General features: G+C 41.8%; 1 protein-coding gene across 2 annotated transcripts in view; it reads right to left on the reverse strand.

Moving 5' to 3' along the window:
• Positions 1-1,463: 1,463 nt before the first annotated feature.
• The window catches only part of qsox1 (quiescin Q6 sulfhydryl oxidase 1), a 63,147-nt gene continuing 44,714 nt past the window's right edge, over positions 1,464-19,896 (reverse strand). The window contains exons 12-14 of one of the 2 annotated variants that reach the window (XM_017685101.2): positions 6,649-6,962; positions 5,085-5,531; positions 1,464-1,649 (exon numbers count right to left, since the gene is read on the reverse strand). In XM_017685101.2, coding sequence (XP_017540590.1) covers positions 1,620-1,649; positions 5,085-5,531; positions 6,649-6,962 — 791 coding nt within the window. In that variant the 3' untranslated portion in view covers positions 1,464-1,619. Of the gene's footprint in view, positions 1,650-3,870; positions 5,532-6,648; positions 6,963-19,896 lie in introns of those variants that run through there. The other variant, XM_017685100.2, reaches the window with a different exon arrangement.

Genomic DNA, 19,896 nt, shown 5'->3' on the forward strand with positions numbered 1-19,896 from the left:
CTCTTTAAAGCGATAGTTTGGAGGTCAAATTTCCAGTTTCCCTCAAAATCTTTCATGTTTGGTGTCTAAAATTTGGTTCTTTAGTTTCAGCACTGGAGTCATGAGGCTAATGCAGTTAGTAATGGAAGCTTATACCCCACCAATTAGCAGCGGGCAAAGTGCAAGCCACAATCACCTCAAACAAGCATGTGGAGATCATCTCGGTCAGAATGAAACCTCTCCATTTTTGTAGTTTTTGAAAACTTTACACTGCATGAAATATTACTGTTGACAATAAAAATGGCCCAAAATGACTCGATCACTTTCTGAATATTACATTGACGGGTCAGAATGTTTTCCCCTCTCCTGTAAAGTTTCCATTTTGTAGATATAACACAGCGACGATATGCAGAGCTGCACAACTTATACAAACACATCTGCATTACTTGTGCATGTGTGCAAAAAGTTCTCAGACTTATGTTTTGAAGCATCACTTTATTCCTTAAAATCTTTTGCATTGCTTGAATGTAAAAATCACTGCGAATTCCAGGTCAGGTTTTCTTGAAATGATAAAATCTGTTATATGAATATTTGCAATGTTCCTGCTCCAGAGGAACCAACGCCTGATGGACATCAGAAATAACTAACAATCACACTCCTCAAGTGTTCTACTGCTTTAATACAACAGACGCGGCGTTTAATATGTTTTAATGTTCAGTTCCTTCCTCCTAATTATAGCTCCTTAACGAGCAGCTTGTTGCTACGTCAGAGTAACGAGTCTGCTGTAAGCCACAAAACTGCCCCAATATCAGGTTCAGCTCAGTTTGGTCAGTTTCTCCAGATCAGTATTAATGTTGTTTTGTTCCAGCCGGTCTGTAAAGCTTCTTATAGCCCGTTTAGTTTGGCGAATGGTGTTGGGTTCATTTCTGGCTGATTCCAGGTTGTTCAGCTGTTCTTCTGTCACAGCTGCCGACTGAAAAGCTGCTCAGTGGTGACGACAGTTTGGGAATTTAGTGTCGTCTCGTCTTCAGAGTCGGACCAAATCGGCTGTCGGTCAGATGTGATGTTTGTGGCAAAGTGAGAAGTAAAAACATTCAAATGTCTTGAGCGTCTCCTACAGCTGTTGGAGTCGTTGCTTAGCAACAACGTTTCAGTGGAGTGATACAGTGTCTGTGGAAAAACCTGTGATGTGAAATAACAGCACAGTTAGAACGCCTCTCAATCAATCAGCTTGCTTGGCCGGAACTAACTACTGTCTAAACAGTAGTGTACTATATTTACTACAGTAGTAAACTATACAGTACTATTCTTTACCTGTACTATATTATTACAGTATTTCTAATCTGTAGAATGCTAAAGATTCTATACTATATTATAAAGTACTATATACTGATGTATGAAGATTTGGCTTTGGTCACTGTTTGAAGTCCTTAGTAGTTTTTTAATATTAGTAAATTTCATATAAATGAAACATGTACACATAGTTTTAGCAAAAATAGTTTTATTGTTATTCAACCAGAGTAGAGTAGCTCCATTAGAAAGAATGTTTCAATAAAGGACCTGAATACATAAAGCGTTCTGCTCAGGCAGCTGCAGTGATGAGAGCGAACTTTCATTTTCCTCTGACTGGATCCGAGTTTTCAGCTAATTGGCTTTCCAGAGAGCTGAATCTGCTCCAGGAAGAGGAAATATACTCCATCAGACCGGACACTGCACAGACTGGACATAGAAAACTGGAGCAATATCCTCCAGCATACACTACTGGAATCACCATTCAATCAATACAGAATCAATGATAATAAACCAGATAAATGGAGATCAATGTATTAAATGATGCTGCCACTTAGTAACTTCACACATTTCAATCAGCACAAAGCTGTAAATAAAACATTAAAACAAAGGTTAGACGAGTCCAGAATGATGAAGAAAGCTGTACAGGATTCTAACAATACAGAGAAATCTGAAGAATTTCCAAAGTTCTAATAGAATTTCCATGCAGAATTAAATTAAAATTCAAATAACATGCAGAATGGAATTTTAATAAAATTAATATTCAGAATGGAATGCAAATTAGATAGAAAATACAAAAAAAAAAAAAAAAACTATATTCAGAGAACTAATTAGGTTAATATCCAGAATTAAATTCTAATAAAATTATATTCAAGTTCTATTAGAATTAACATTCAGATTCAAATTAATTTAGTATGGAATTAATGGAATTAACATGCAGAATGGAAATTTAATACAATTTATATTCAGAATGGAATTCAACACCCAGAAAAAAAAAAAAAATATATATATATATATGCAGAAGTCTAATTAAGTTAATATCCAGAATGGAATTCTAATAAACTGATATTCAGAATGTAATTCAAATTAAATATTTAAAATATTTTTTAAAAAGCACAATTTGAATTAATATCCTGAACTGAATTCTAATAAAATGATATTCAAAATTAAGTTCTATTAGAATTAACATTCAGATTCAAATGAATGGAATTTCAACTAACATGCAGAATGGAATTGGATTAAAATTAATATCCAGAATGGCACCTGAATTAAATTAGTATGAAACTAATATCTACCATGGAATTCTAATAAAATGAATACTTCGGATCAAGTTCTAAAACTATGAATATACAGAATGGAATTTCTGTGAAAATGAACATCCAGGATGAAATCCTAATAAAATTCCTATTCCAGAAGCCTTATTTGAAATGTCGAATCTTAAATTACTGTAAGTTGATAGGCACAGTATATTAGTTAGAAGTTATCAAATAATATGTCAAGTGATTCCAAACTTCAGAACAGTACTGTGAGTGATTTAGCGCAGAAGGCCTCTGAGCAGATCAGCCATCAGGCTGAACAGGTCCTTCAGGAGGAAGGCATATAAACAAGAAAACATCATGTCAATCAAATAAATTAAAGACAGAATATTGATGAAGCGAAACCATTTACTTTAAGAGCGATTAAACCATCTAGTTCATTAAAAGCTGTCAATCAGTGAGCATTGTTCTGTTTTCATCGATTACTCAAAGCCAGTAGGAGGACCAGCCAATAGCACCCAGAGGAACCCGGGGAGGCTTCACTGTAACTTGAGAGAAACAGTGAAGAAAGAGAGAGCATTTGTTTATGCTTAGTCTTCAAAACGATAGATATTAAAATCTATAATCAAACTAAATATCCATTCACATCAGTTAAGCAGTGCTGAACTGTGGTATTCACTCCCCATAAGAACGATATTAAACAATTTTCCCCATAAAAGTGGTTTAAATGTTTCAAAATGTTTTCAGAAAAGAAAAAAAATAGGCACTTAATTGAGGTTCCCAAACGTCGGACCACAAAGAGGTGAGAACAACTCCACCTTTAAAAATAAAGGTCCCAAAAAGGGTTCTTGCCCGAAGCCTCTGCTTTCCTGAAGAGTTCTCTCTGAAAAAGAGATTTGTGAGTGTGAAGAACCTTTCAGAGGGCTCTTCTTAGAACCTTTAAATTATGCTGAGGCTCTTTAAACTTGAATAGGTTCTTCCCACCACATGTCTCATTTACAAAAATGGTTCTTCAAGGAGCATCCAGTGAACGGTTCTTAGGGAACCGTTAAAAAAAAGTACACTCTTAAAAAAAAAAGAGGGTTCTAGTAAAAGGTTGTTAATGACAATGGTTCTATAGAACCACAAACACTCAAAGAACCATCTGCACTCTCAGAGGGTTCTTCAGATTGGTGGAGAATGTACCAAAAGTGTTCTCCTATGGTATACAAGCTTGACATGATAACAATAGAAGAACACTTTTTATTTGGTTTATTTGGAACCATATACAACACATTTCACTTCAAGCCGAAGAACCATTTTACCATCCAAAGAATTGTAAGCAAGCAAATGGTTCTTTGAGTGTTCATGCTTCTATATAGAACCATTGTCTTTACGAAAGAACCCTTGGAGAACCATCATTTGTCAATGAAGCCTTTTTGGCACCTTCATTTTTAAGAGTGAAAATGAGGGATGCTGCGACTGATCGGCTCCAGATCAAAGATGGACAGGTTTTAACCGAAAATTTTCTGTCGTTCATTTGCTAATCACCAATAGAGCGACGCCAAATGTATGAGCCAAATTTACCAAATCATCCTTTTACTTAAACCCTGAAACATAACACTGACATAACCAAGTTATAGCAGATGCCTAATGACTTTTTTCTGTAAAATAATAGTGTCATGTTACCATCTACAATTGGAATGTGGTTGGATGGTGTAGTGGTTAACACCTCTGCCTTCTACGCTGTGGACTGGGGTTCAATCTCCTGCCTGGGTAAGCACCCTACACTATGCCAATAAGAGTCCTTGGGCAAGACTCCTAACACTGCCTTGGCCTACCTGTGTAAAATAATCAAATTGTAAGTCGCTCTGGATAAGAGCGTCAGCCAAATGCCGTAAATGTATACAATAACTGCCATGACATATGGAGCAACACTTTACGTCATAACAACTTATGTCCCACATTTCTGCTGATCTAGTTGGCTGTCATCACATCAAATATGACAGTTGTATTGACAATTAAGGGGAATCGTAACATGGCCTTGATATATTACTGACCAAAATCGGTCATAATAACTCATGACAACATAACATCTGCTATAATCGCATGGTTATGCTAATGTTATATGGTAGGGTTGCAGTAAAATTACCTTATTTTTAATAATAAAAGTATTTTCATACACTCTGCATACTACAGAATTCTTTGGTTGTGTATTTAGATGATACTTAATTATTGCTAGATTAATAAAGCAGTATTAGCTAGGTTTGGTCTTCCTTCATCTTTAGTAAAAATCTTATTATCTAGAGTGGCATCTTTACCTTTAAGCATAAAGATACCGAAAAGCAGATTCTAACAACGTAATTAGTGATTGGTACTGGAGCATCCCAACTAAAAACCATTCCTGACCCTTTTCCATTTACGTTATGCCTGATATTTTCCAGTATAGAGGCATAATGTAGATGAAAACTAGGGCAGTGCCACTTTTGCCCTACGGAGGCGCCATTTCAGTTTGAAGTACAGGTACATGGCCGTGAGGCAGAGGGTGGACAGCAAGTAAAACAACACGCACAGACTCACATCCAGCCTGGAGAAGCCAACACTGAGCAGAGACATCCAGCGTTTCCCCTGTGGATGGGGGTACGGCTCCATCAACAGCGCCTCCTGCTGGTCAAAAAGCTCCCGCTTCATTCTCCTCACGCTATCCGGCCGCCGCTCTTCAGCATCCTCCTGCTGCTGTTCGGCCATGGCGGACAATGCTCTGAGTGCTTTGGCTTTATAATGTTGGTTGACGAACAAGTCCAGGTCCACTATGTCCTCTTGAGTTTGCCGTAGCTTCAGCCCCACAATGGCAGGTCTGCGTGATATCCGTCGTCTGGCCCAGGGTGGACGTCCTGGAGGTGGAGTCTGCACAAGTGGGCTTGGCTCTTCACCTGCTGGATGTGGCTCTTTTGCCTCTGTAGCTCCGCCCATTCCCTCTGGCTCCTCCTCTTCAGTGGCCACTGCTGCTGCTTCGTCCTCTTCCTCCTAGGAACAGGCGTGGTTATTTAAATATGTGTATCGCTTGGTGCATTAGGGTGGTCCTCATCTATTTGTAGAGTTGGACAACTGACTTGCCTCCAACCATAACTAATAGTACATGTCACTGCTATTAGAACAAAACCTCGTAGGTCTATTTTTTGTCGTTTTTCAGTTTTTGACAATTAAAAATGTATTTTGACCTTTACACTGTGCATAAATTTCATGATGAATGGACCAAAAGAAATGGCTTAGAAAAACTGGGAAAGAATGTCTGGTTCCATTGGATAAACGAAGCTTTGCTCCAAAAACAGCAATACATATATTTAAATTTTTCCCCAATTTTCTTCTCAATTATGTCACTTACGATTCCTCCCACTGGTTAGGACTCCCCCAATCACATGATACCACCAGTGCTAAGATGGTTAAAGCTAGCAGAACCTTCCTCCAAGACCTGTGAAGCGCCACAGCATCTCCTGCTAACGCAACATCATTGGACAGCTGAAAATGCTCGAAGGAAAGCATCAACCACTAGTTCTGTTACATCAGCTAACAGAGAACTGCGCTGACTAGCATCACGCTGAGTGATTAGGGAGACGGTGGTGCTGCCATCCTGCCCACCCAAGCTGAGCGAGGCCAACTGTGCTGTCTTGAACTCCTGGCCATGGATGGCTTTGGCATCACTAGGAACTACAGGTATTAATGTGTTTAGAAAGGCAACAGGTAAATTTATCATGGGAAAAATACATAAACAGGATTAATCAAGGCCAGATTAGTCTACCGTGTTGCTATGGTAACACAGAATGTAATGGCTGGATAAAAATTACAACTCGTAAATCTTGCCCAAGTCTACCATTTTAACTTTTTCAGCCATTCAAGTGCACCACTTCTATTTGTTCACCTAACTGGGTAGTTAAAAAAGGACGTGAAGTTTACAATAAAATATGAATTCTCAAGGAACCTGCTTAGCAGGTCTGGACATCTGGACATTTCCTCTCTATCAATACTACATAATGTATATAATTTACCTAAATAATTAAGAGTGTAAATAGTTACACTAGTGCAATATAATAAGTAATAGTGCAGATATTGGAATCGCAAAAGTAGTCAAAACTCTTATTCCTACCTCTTCCTCCTCCTCTTCCTCCTGACCCAGCTGAGTGGACGGCGTCTCCTGAGTTTCTCTAGCTTTTCTGCGGGTGGTATCTTTCTGTTGCTGGGCTGCTGTAAGCAGTGCTTTCTGCTGGGCCACAGCCTCGCTCTCCTCCTGCAGGTAATCTGGCAAGATGCGTTCACTGGAGAAATAGTTGCGCAAGAAGGCAATCACCTCATCCTTGTTCCAGGTGTGCTCTCCACCCAGCATTAGGCCATGGCACTTAGGGCACAGCTCTGGGGGAGGCCACTGGATCTTTGGGAAGTGGGGGTCCTCACTTGGCTCTCCTGGGGGACACATAAACAAAGTGTAGCTTAGACAATAGGAAGCAACTGATGAGAGAGACAAAGTACAAGGTCAGAAAGGAAACTAAATACAAGGGCAAAAAGAAGACCAAGCACCAGGCCAGGAAGGAGATCATGCACAGGGTCAGAAAGGAAACCAAACGCCAGGCCAGAAAGGAAATTAAGCACCGGGCCAGAAGGGAGACTGAACAGGAGGCCAGAAGGAAGACCGAACACCAGGCGAGGAGGGAGACTGAACACCCAGCCATAAAGGAGACTGAACACCAGGCCAGAAAGAAGACTGAGTGCAGGGCCAGAATACAAACTAAATACAAGACCAAAAAGATAACCTAGCACCAAGCAAGAGAGAGTCACATTTATCAGGACATAATGAAGACCAAGCAGCAGCCTAGGAAGGAGACCAAGCACAAGGTCAGAAACCAGACCAATTACCAGATTATTAGGAAGACAAAGCACCAAACTAGAAAGGAGACCAAGTGCTAGACCAAAAAGAAGATTAAATGCAAGGCCAGAATGGAGATCAAGTACTAAGCCAGAAAGAAAGTCAAGCCAACAAGGAGACCAAGTACTAGGCAAGAAATCAGACTAAGCACCAGGTCAGAAGGAAGGCCAAGCATCAGGCCAGAATGGAAATCAAGCACCAAACCAAAAAGAAGCGCAAACACAAGGCCAGAAAACAAGCACAAGGCAAAAACAGAAGACCATGCACCAGCAAGAAAGAGTACCAAATGTCACTTTAGATTTTGTCATCTACACTTCCATCAGTTAGTTGGAATCGGACCTGTACTGTGGTGTGTGGCAGAGACTGTATCTGTAGCCTACTAGCTAATCTAACATTAGCTTAGCTAGCAGGCTACAGATACAGTCTTTGCCACATACCACAAAACACCATGCTGGCTCATCACCAGCAAAACCAGCATATGTTGTGTTTTGATGCTGGTATGCTGGTCAAGCTAAACCAGAACCAGACCAGCACCATCCATCCATCCATCCATCCATCCATCCATCCATCCATCCTAATTCGAGTCTGGGTTGCAGGGGCAGCAGCCTAAGCAAAGAGGCCCAGGCCTCCCTCTCCCCCGTTACCTCCTCCAGCTCTTCTGGAGGGATACTGAGGCATTCCCAAGAAAGTCGAGAGATATAACCCCTCCAACATATCGTGGGTCATCCCCAGGTTCTCCTCCCCATCGGACATGTCTGTAAGACCTCTCTAGGGAGATGTCCAGAGGCCATCCTTACCAGATGCCCGAACCACCTCAGCTGGCTTCTCTCAACGTGGAGGAGCAGCGGGCTCTACTCCAAGCCTCTTCCAAATCATGAGCTCCCTATCTCTAAGGGAGAGACTGGTGACCCTGCGGAGAAAGCTCATTTCAGCCGCTTGTATCTACGATCTTGTTCTTTTGGTTACTACCCAAAGCCCGCGACCATAGGTGAGAGTCAGAACCTCCTTTGCCTTCTGACTCGGCTCTCTCTTCACCTCGACGGACCAGTATAGGGTCCACATTACTGCAGACATCGCACCAATACGCCTGTCAACCTCTCAGTCCATCCTTCCTTCGCTCATGAACAAAATCCCAAGATATTTAAACTCCTCCACTTGGGGCAATAATTCACTTCCGACCTGGACAGAGCATTCCACCCTTTTCCGACTGAGGACCATGGTCTCAGATTTACAGCTGCTGATTACGGCTTTAGGATTTCAGACGTGAAATCCTAAAGCCACCATTCTGGACACCTTCTGCCATGTGGCTGTTCCATACAGAAATTCTGTCCATAAAAGTTATGAACAGAATCGGTGACAGCCCTGGCGGAGTCCAACCCAGACTGGAAACCAATTTGACTTACTGCTGGCTATATGAACCAAGCTCCTGCTCAGTTTGTACAGGGACTGAATGGCCTGTAACAACGAGCCCCTCACCCCGTACTCCTGGAACACTCCCCACAAGGTCCCCTGAGGGACGCAGCCAAATGCCTTCTCCAAATCCACAAAACACATGTAGACTGGTTGGTCGAACTCCCACGCATCCTCCAGGACCCTGGTGAGGATAAAAAGCTGGTCCAGTGTTCCATGACCAGGGAGAAAACCTGCATTGTTCCTCTTGTAGCTGAGATTCAACTATTGGTCGGACTCTCTTCTCCAGTACCCCTGCATAGAGCTTACCGGATAGGCTGAGAAGTGTGATCTCCTGATAGTTGGAACACACCCTCGGGTCCTTAAAAAGAGAGACCACCTCCCTGGAGGAATTCCGGGCGGATCTCATCCACCTCTGGTGCTCTGCCGCCAAGGTGTTTTCCAACCAGCCCGAGTGATGAACGGACCCTCGCTTAGATCTCCAAGCTCTGCCTCCTCTAGGGAAGGATCATTGATGGGATTGAGAAGATCCTTGAAGTATTCCTTCCACGTCCAATGACGGTCCCCAGTGGAAGTCAGCAGCTCAGCCCCACTGTATACAGTATTGGTCGTGAACCACTTTACTCTCCTGAGGCGCCTGACGGTTTGCCAGAACCTTCTCTGTGCCTGTCGACAGTCTTTCTCCATGGCCTCACCAAACTCCTCCCACACCTGAGTTTTTGCCTCAGCAACCGCCAAAGCCACAACCCACTTAGCCCTTCGGTACTCATCTTTTGCCTCCAGAGTCCTCAAGCCAACCAGGCCTGATAGGACTCTTTCTTCAGCTTGACGGCTTCCTTTACCCGAGGTGTCCACCAACGGGTTTGGGGATTACTGTCATGACAGGCAACTACAACCTTGCGGCCACAGGCACGGAACAGGGCCCACTCGGACTCCCTCAGTATGTGGTCAAAGCTTTGTCGGATGTGGGAGTTGAAGATCTTTCTGGTAGGTTCCTCTGCCAGACATTCCCAACAAACCCTCACAACATGTTTGGATCTGTCAGGTCTGTCCGGTATTTTCACCTGCCATCTGATCCAACTCATCCCTAGGTGGTGATCGGTTGACAACTCCGTTCCTCTCTTCACCTGGGTGTCCAAAACACATGGTTGCAAATCTGATGACACAACTACAAAGTCGATCAGTGAACTGCACAGTACCAGTACCCCCTCCAGGGTCTCCAAGAAGGCCAGGTACTCTGAACTGCTGGGTCGGGGAATGGGCTCTGACTGACCAGCACTTGACCAGCACTAGACCAGCAGAAACCAGCACAGATCGGGTTAGACCAGCAAAAAATGCTTGCTGGTCTGTGCATTCTGTTTCCAGGATGTACTGAACAGAACTACAAGCATGCTAGCTAAATCAATGCGAACCAGCTCTCTCCTAGTTAGCAGCACTGTTTAGGATTAGGTTGTTGTTGGATGTGTTGAAATTTATGAAATGATGGATGGAAAGTAACCCACAGCATTCACTTATTTGGTGACTGTGAAGGTGAACAGAACTTTTGACTGTTTTCATGGATGAGATGGTTTTATTATACACAGTAACATTTGGATACAGTTTGAAGGCATGTAAAATGCAGATACCATCCAATCTTAATTTTAAGTCTTTAAATTAAGCACTTCATAAGGATCCGTAATCTGGAATCAAATCAGGTGAGCACTGCCATAACGAGCTATGAGGAACTAGTTCCAGAAAGGTTTTCTTCACTTTCCTCCATTCATGAGATTAAATGTAAAAACAGCGTCATTACGATAGCACAGTAGCCCAATGAGGGGCGCAGCCACAGTATCACAGGCCACCCAACCAAATGGGGACAGAATAGTTACTATGCCGCATTTCTGGGATACTGAAATTTTATTTGTTTTCTGTGAGCGCCGTCACTGTACTCTCATCAAACAAAGTCTGCCAAGCTCTGTTTAGTTTTCTAAAGTTATGCTTTAGGTTTTAATATTGTTAGTGACTAGCAGTAGGACACGGAGGTCTTTGGAGGTTTCTGAAGGGTTTATGAGATTTCATTGTGGAAAAAAATAAAAGGGATGAAACTACATGGTGGGCAGTGAGAGGTTCTCACCTGACCTCAGAAGAGCTGTGGCTCAACCATAGACTTAAGTGATCACTCTGTTCATCTCTCTTGTAACTGCTATGCTGTAACTTTGGCTTCTTAAGATGTTCAGGTATGCAGCACACATGCTACAAGCTAACATATAACATCACTATGGTAAAAATCTAATGTAATGAGTTTATGAGCATAATTTACATATTATGCTTGTAAAGTGCAAACTCTATTATTCATTTTTCTTATTTGGAGTGCTCACAATGTTCCAGCTCCAGTAGCTGCTCAATTTAGACTACAGAGTCTCGGGTATATTAATTATTACATGATAAATTGAAGCTATTTTTTGTTACCTACACATAAACTACAAACAGCATGAGAATATTCACTGTTAACCAGTATATTGAAGGCATAGTGCAGGAGACGCCAACCGAAAGTTAAGAAGAGCCAATTTTGTCATTTTCAACAAAAAATAAAACCACCTTGGGAGCCACAACATTCTATGCCCAATTTACCTTCTTGGCTGTGAATATGTCTCAGTAGTCTTGTTTCAATTTTCCCATTCCACCTTAAATGGAACAGGAGAATTCGAATGAGAAACTGACTTCAGCTCTACGACTTTGTAGTGTTTCAGTTTCTCACTGCAGATTAAACGTATCAGGAAACCAGCTGGACTGATTATAAACGCGTCTATTTGTCTCCAATTTATCGATGTTCGTCTTAAATCTCTCTCTTTGCCGTTTCGTAGCTACTAGCTGGGCGAGACGGTTGTCTGTGTTGCTATGGTGACCAGCCGTCTGCGCTGATCTTCAGGGTGAAAGGGTGAATCAGCAGTTCTACATTAACTCCAGCGTTTAAGACCATTTACTGTTAAACTGTGTTGAAGGATCAGCAGAGCTTTATTTTACTGTAGAGGAGGATTATTTTATTACTACCTACTGATCTGATTCAGCTGTGGAGCCACAACAGGGCAGTAAAAGAGCTGCATGCTACCCTGATATAGTAACATGTAGCTAACATTATTAAGAAATCAGAAGGTACATTAGGCTGCAAATGAACTAAAATAACTAAAACTATCACTTAGTGTAGGTTTTAAATATGTATTTTCAGCTGAAAATTAACACAAAAATAGTTAAATTATTAATTAAAGAAATGGGTTAATGAGTTAAATCAGTTTATGGAACAGTAATAGCAGTTTATGGAAGAATGGAGGGATGAGGAGGAACAAATAAAAGGAAAAGGTGCATAAACAGCTATGGATGGGTAAAAAGGAGCAATGATTAACCCTCTACTGCATCATATGGCAACAGCTACTTCATCTCTATTTCACTAAAAAGTAGTGATGTAAAATCATTTTTTTCCTATTTAACTGTGGAAAAAGGGTCTTTTACTGTAAAAGGGACAAATACTTCATAACATCACCTGACCAGGAATTCTTATTATGATGTTGTTATTACCACTCATTCCAAATACCAATAGGGTATCTGGAATGGGGTATTTTTTAGAGAAAAATGATTTTATGGTGTTTTTTTTATTGTATGGTGTTGTGGTATGACTGCACACCATATGGCAACAATTTACCAAATACCCCACGATTTTTATGAATAATTTCATTAAAAATTTCTATTTTTTAAGCAATTTTAAACAGCAAAAATATATTAAAACATTTGTATCATGCTTAAGTAATAACTCGACAGCGGGTTAACGAAAGGAGAAACTAACTGTTGGTGTGATGCTCATATTGAGCTCTTATTCACTCTGGGATGTGGGTCACATTTCTGCGAAGTGGACCTCACTAAAATTCTGATTCTGGTTTACGGCCCTGCAGGTGAGTCCGACTTTGACAGTGCTGTATACGAGGAACCTTTAGAACCCCCAGGCGTGTGTGTTGGATGAATCTGCATGCGTGACAGGTCTGAAACATGATCAATAGGCGTGTGGGCCGTCCTGTTGGGGGGTGGGGGATGAAGATAATAGATGAGGCTGGCAGATAAGACGCCCCTCTTACGCACAGACACTACAGACTCCCCTCTCTTTACCGCCGCAGGCTCCAAATTGAAAATGAAAGCAGCTCTCTTTAATGAATTGCAGTTTTTGTGCTTTACATGTGTTCCTCTGGCCCTGTCTCTCTCTCTCTCTCTCTCTCTCTCTCTCTCTCTCTCTCTCTAATTCAGGCCAGCTATAGTGGATGCTGGTGATGCAACATCGCACTGCGCTGTCACACTCCGTTCTGCTCTCCCCCCAACATCCCATCAGCCCACCCTGCTGTTTATGCATGTGCTGCATTTCCCATAAGCCATACATCACATCACCCGCAAGAGCCGCACTGAGGGACACTTTCTGCTCTGGAGACGTCAAACTGCCCCCCTCCTACTCAAACACATGCACGCTGCTTATGAAACTATGGACTGCTGCAGTGCTATTCATGCTAAATTACCAATGCAATGTTATTTATATCCACTATCAGGACTGTAGGGCCTTATTGTAATGATAATGCAACACTTGTTACACTCTTTAGCTACAATTTCAGGACCAATACAAATGGTCCAAAATTACATGGGGGGGGGGGGGGGGGGGGGGGGGTGGTATTCAGAGTTATGCAGGATTCAAGTTATTGTGGAGATCGTAACTTTACAGGAGATGAAAAAAAAACATACTTTCATTTTAATGGAAGTCAATGGAGTTTTTTCTAAGTCGTTTTGGGCTGTTTCTATGAAATTTACACACAATGTAAAGAGAAACTAGCACTGTCAATGTGTCAAAACGTTAAAAATGCCAAAAACTGAGATATGAAGGTTTGTTCTGACAGCAATGAGATATATCATTATATATGTATATGTATATATATATAAAACACACAGTACAGCATAAAGGTATAATACATAAGTAATGCATAATTACTGTTTATTTGCTGAATGTAACATTTTGGGAAAAACTACAATGCAAAATGTGGCCTGTGCAAAAGTTACCTGCATCTTCTATTTTAATATAAATTATTAATATTATTTCTTAATTAAAACAAATATTTTAAGGTTTATTTTTCCCCCAATGTGTTAAACTAAATAGAAGCTGTGCACTAAAATCATCAGGGATCATCAGAGAATGCGTTCACTTATTTTCACCTAGAATATAATCCACACATACGATGAATTATTCTTTTTTTTATTAATATTACATATTAGATAAGATTTTTGTTTCACTCTTTTGAACTGCTCGTTGCTCCAGCACGCTGTCTGTTGCTATGACTCCACCGCTACAGGCCTCTCATTCAAACACAGCTTTTATATGGGAAACTCTACTGAAGGCTATTTCAACCTTCTACCAAATGCCCCTCTGGTCCTTCATGAGTTCGTCATGAATACGAGTGTTTGAGCAGGTTTGGGTGGATTGCTAGGAGTGGAAAACAGCGGCGGTGGTGGCGGCTCTGTGTCAGAGGTCTTTACCGAAAGAGCCGCTGTGAAACTGATACATAAGCTCAGATACAGCACTGTGTGAAAGTCTTAGGCACCCAAGACACATTTTGAAAATCTGTGTTTATTTGCTGAGAAAAGTGTTAATATTTGAATAAGCAAAATTTATAGAATATTAATTAATAATTATATATATATATATATATATATGAATAATAAATAGTGATTCATATATATAGTGAAACAGTGTGTGTGTTTACCCATCTCCAAGCCTCTCCTCGGGGAAGTCCAGTATTATATGTAGTAATAAAGCAGCTCCTGGTTTGACCAATCAGTGCTCAGTAAATTGAGCTCATGATGTAACTGATGATACTAACGAGTCTCTGTGGCGGCTGTGAAGGTGTCCAGGAAAAATATGGACCCGAGAATTTCTCATTCCTTTTTATAGTTTTTCTGTTTATTTGAATTATGAATACGACTTTATTCTAATGTATATTGTGATAAACTCCCTGCTGAGGTCAACTGGTTAAACATTTGATTAGATGCCTGAAACTTTCTCACAGTGCTGTATGTGATAACGTTATAAAACATACAGAAGATCTTCTACAAGCCTGAACTGTTCATGTATTATCTAAAACAGCCAAAACACGTTAATGTGAATCGCCATTAACTGACATACTACTAGAACCCCATAGGGGTGCCAGCAGAGATTAACTGCCGGGTTGTGACTTTGAACGGGGAGTCTAGCTCTAATAGTCATGGTTCTCCAGTGCTGTAGCCAAATCTTAATCACTGCTAAATCCTAACTGCTGCTATTTTATTCAAGAAATATAAAGTGAGACTAAACCTGGAAGCCCTAGTGGTGTCAGAGTATGTTAGGGGGGTGTGTTTAGGGGTTTTGTCAGTAGACATGCATCCCAGTGGGTCTTGGGGGGGGAGAGGGGGGCAGTTAAATTGTCCGACAGCGTTACAAACAGGCCTTTGTCCACGCTCCAGCGGCTGCTAAACACACGCACTCTTCAGCGACTCTCAGGAGACCCTTCAGAGGAACAAAGGGGCGTGGGGAGGGAGGAAGCCCCCCACACTTCTTAATCTCTGCCACGGTTAAAACAGCGGTGCGGATATGCGTATGCGTGCCGGGCGCGTGCCACCTGCTGTCACGGACGTCTGGGGAATTGGGAGGAGACACTGTTGCCATATCAATTATCGAGCAGCAGGAAGGAGCCCCCCCCCACACCCCCCGAGACCCTCGCATACAACACACACACTCTTAATCGGGAGGAGTGTTTGAGCCGCCGGGGGACCAGAGACGGGACTTCGTCTAATAATTTATATTCATGACTCTCTGTGGAAGCCAAAGGAAGATGATTCCGAGCAACAAGTGAATTAGTGGGGTGTGATGAGAGCGGACATTAACACCAGTGAACTCCCACTGAGAGAGAGCCGTCAAACACGGCTCACACGCCAACGTCATTCATCACGCCGGACCACCTACACACCACTGACCACTACAAACACACTGAGGAGGAATCGCAGTTTATTTCTTAATAATCTGCCAGAATAAAGCCGCGTATCTGAGAAACGCCGTCTCACACTGAAACTTCAGTGTCAGCAAAAAAAGGAGTTAATTTGGTTTTATAACCATAATCAATAATGACTAAAGTTAAATAAAAGCAAAAACTAGAGAATTATAATTATATTACAGAGAAATATAATATTGTATATATTATACAGTCCTGCGCTGGATTTTCTGGCACCTGAGAAAGTAAAAACCTTAGATTACAACAAATACGAGTGATTTTATTAGAGCTGAACGATGAACCATTTTACACTGAAATCACAATTAAAATTGCAGTGCAGTTTTCAAACTGCAACAGCTGTGATATTCATTAGAAATGATATGAACCTGTTAAGATAACACTGCTGTAACAAAGCTCCCTCAAGCGTTAAACACGCAAATTTAATCTAATCATGAACCATCACAACCAAATGGTAGTCAGGCCAACGTTCACGCCTAAAGGATATATATATATTTACATACACACACACACACACACACACACACACACACACACACAGACACGGATATTCTGGTCTTTTGGGTCAAAAAAAAAAAAAAACAAGCCTGGAAATAAATGGAATAAATAAATAAATAAATAAATACATACATAAATCATCAATTTGATTTTCTCCCCAGATCAGTCAGCGCTATACTTTATATTTGTTAATGTGTTTCTTTAACCATTTTCACACAGATATCATCTAGTTTTGTTTTACAGTATTAATTTTTATTTGTATTTATTACAATAATTTATGGTGATTTTCCGAGCACACCCACTGCCAAAATAAAAGACGTTAAATAATGTGACTGAACACCAAAACGAGCGTCAACATTCATTTTCCTCTCCTAGACAAACTGCTCCAGCTCCACACCGGAGAAGTTCACAGCTGGAGCGCTTGTTCAAACTGCTCTGAAAGTAAATAAATAAAATTAAATAAATAAATAGATAGACAGACAGAGAGAGACAGAGAGAGAGACAGACAGGCAGAGAGACAGACGGGCAGAGAGACAGACGGGCAGAGAGACAGACGGGCAGAGAGACAGACGGGCAGAGAGACAGACAGGCAGAGAGACAGACAGGCAGACAGACAGACAGAGACAGGCAGAGAGACAGACAGAGAGACAGACAGGCAGAGAGACAGACAGACAGAGACAGAGAGACAGACAGGCAGAGAGACAGACGGATTAAAGCTGCTAGCATGCCATGTCGTGCGCCAACAGATACTTTTTGGGGGTTTTGGCTGTGAACGTGCGACGGCTGTTCAGTGTTCATCGTGCACTCGTGAAACAACCAGCATATGACAGGAATTTCACCAGTAACTGAAGAGCACCAGGAAGACTCGGAAGAAGAGGAACAGATGGAAGAACAGCCAATGGAAAAAGTAGTGGAAAAGTTGGAGGAAGAAATAAAGGAAGAGAGAGGAAAAGAAAAAGAGATAGGAAGAGAGGAAAAGAAGAAGAGATAGATGAAGGGAGAGGAAAAAAGAAGAGATAGAGGAAGAGAGAGGAAAAGATAGAGGAAGAGAGAGGAAAAGATAGAGGAAGAGAGACGAAAAGAAGGAGAGATAGAGGAAGAGAGAGGAAAAGAAGGAGAGATAGAGGAAGAGAGGAAAAGAGGAAGAGATAGAGGAAGAGAGAGGAAAAGAAGGAGAGATGGGAAGAGGTAGACGAACAAAGGAAAAGAGGAAGAGATAGGAAGAGAGGAAAAGAGGAAGAGATAGAGGAAGGGAGAGGAAAAGAAGAAGAGATAGAGGAAGAGAGAGGAAAAGAGGAAGAGAGAGGAAGAGAGGAAAAGAGGAAGAGATAGAGGAAGAGAGGAAAAAAGGAAGAGATAGAGGAAGAGAGGAAAAAAGAAAAGATAGAGGAAGAGAGAGGAAAAGAGGAAGAGATAGAGGAAGAGAGGAAAAAAAGTAGAAATAGAGGAAGAGAGAGGAAAAGAGGAAGAGATAGAGGAAGAGAGGAAAAAAAGTAGAAATAGAGGAAGAGAGAGGAAAAGGGGAAGAGATAGAGGAAGAGAGAGGAAAAAAAGTAGAAATAGAGGAAGAGAGAGGAAAAGGGGAAGAGATAGAGGAAGAGGGAGGAAAAGGGGAAAAGATAGAGGAAGAGGGAGGAAAAGGGGAAGAGATAGAGGAAGAGAGAGGAAAAGAGAGGAAAAGAGGAAGAGATAGAGGAAGGGAGAGGAAAAGAAGAAGAGATAGAGGAAGAGAGAGGAAAAGATAGAGGAAGAGAGAGGAAAAGATAGAGGAAGAGAGACGAAAAGAAGGAGAGATAGAGGAAGAGAGAGGAAAAGAAGGAGAGATAGAGGAAGAGAGGAAAAGAGGAAGAGATAGAGGAAGAGAGAGGAAAAAAAGTAGAAATAGAGGAAGAGAGAGGAAAAGGGGAAGAGATAGAGGAAGAGGGAGGAAAAGGGGAAGAGATAGAGGAAGAGGGAGGAAAAGGGGAAGAGATAGAGGAAGAGAGAGGAAAAGAGAGAGGAAAAGAGGAAGAGATAGAGGAAGGGAGAGGAAAAGAGGAAGAGATAGAGGAAGAGAGAGGAAAAGATAGAGGAAGAGAGAGGAAAAGGAGAGATAGAGGAAGAAAGAGGAAAAGAGGAAGAGATAGAGGAAGAGAGAGGAAAAGAAGAAGAGATAGAGAAAGAGTGAGGAAAAAAGAAGAGATAGCGGAAGAGAGAGGAAAAGAGGAAGAGGTAGAAGAAGAGAAAGGAAAAGAGGAAGGGATAGAGGAAGAGAGAGGAAAAGAAGTGATAGGAAGAGATAGAGGAAAAGAGGAAGAGGTAGAAGAAGAGAAAGGAAAAGAGGAAGCGATAGAGGAAGAGAGGAAAAGAAGAAAAGATAGGAAGAGATAGCGGAAGAGAGGAAAAATAAGAAGAGATAGAGGAAGAGAGAGGAAAAGAAGGAGAGATGGGAAGAGGTAGACGAACAAAGGAAAAGAGGAAGAGAGAGGAAGAGAGGAAAAGAGGAAGAGACAGAGGAAAGGAAGAGACAGAGGAAAGGAAGAAGAGACAGAGGAAGAGACAGAGGAAAGGAATAGACAGTGGAATACACAGAGGAAAAGAGGAAGAGTTAAAAGAGGAAGAGTCAAAGGAAACGAGAAAGAGACAGTAGAAGAGACAGTAGAAGAGACAGAAGAAATAGAGGAAGATAGAGGAACAGATAGAGGAAAAGAAGAAGAGAGAGGAAGAGAGAGGGAAGGAAGAAGAGATAAAGGAAGAGATAGAAGAGAGAGAAAAGTAAGAAAAGACAGGAAGAGACAGAAGAAAGAGGAATAGAGGGAAAGAAGACGAGATAGAGGGAGAGAGAGGAAAAGGGAAGAGGCAGAAGAGCAAGAGTCAACGGAAAAGAGAGAGAAGAGATAAAAGAAGAGATAGAAGAAGAGGCAGAGGAAAAGAAGAAATGACAGAGGAAATAGAGGGAGAGACAGAGGAAGAGGCAGAAGAAATACAGGAAGAGATAGAAGAAAGGAAGAAAAGATAAAGGAAGTGACAGAGGAAATAGAGGAAGAGACCGAGGAAAGGAAGAAGCGTGGGCAGAGGAGAGTCAGAGAGCCGGTGTGGGACAGCTGGTGTCTGCCCAGAGGATCACCAAATTAAAGGGATTTATTTAGCGGCGCTGCGGGAAGAGAAACGGTCAGCAGGCCGGCGCTCGTCCCTCTGACCTGCACAGGAACAACAGAGCCGAACACTGGAGCCAAAGGGGGAAACCGGGTGTGACTCCGATCAGGGGCATGCATTCCGACAGGTTTGGGTCACTGACCGTCCGTACGAGGTAGATAACATCTGACCCGCAGGCCGCTCGGTCAAAACGACTGAAGGGTATGACGCTGCGCCGGAACGCGAAAAACGACGCGAATGACCTTTGGCTCATGCTGCTCACATTGTTTGATAAACAAAGAACCCATTTTCTTTTTGAACAGAGCAGCTGACAACTTATGTTCTTAACGAGGAGCAGGCTGGTCAGCCAACAGGCTAAAAGAGCCAACAGGCTAAACGGCTCCATCAA

Source organism: Pygocentrus nattereri, chromosome 28 (genome assembly GCF_015220715.1).
Source record: "Pygocentrus nattereri isolate fPygNat1 chromosome 28, fPygNat1.pri, whole genome shotgun sequence".
In the NCBI taxonomy this organism is placed as follows: Eukaryota; Metazoa; Chordata; class Actinopteri; order Characiformes; family Serrasalmidae; genus Pygocentrus; species Pygocentrus nattereri.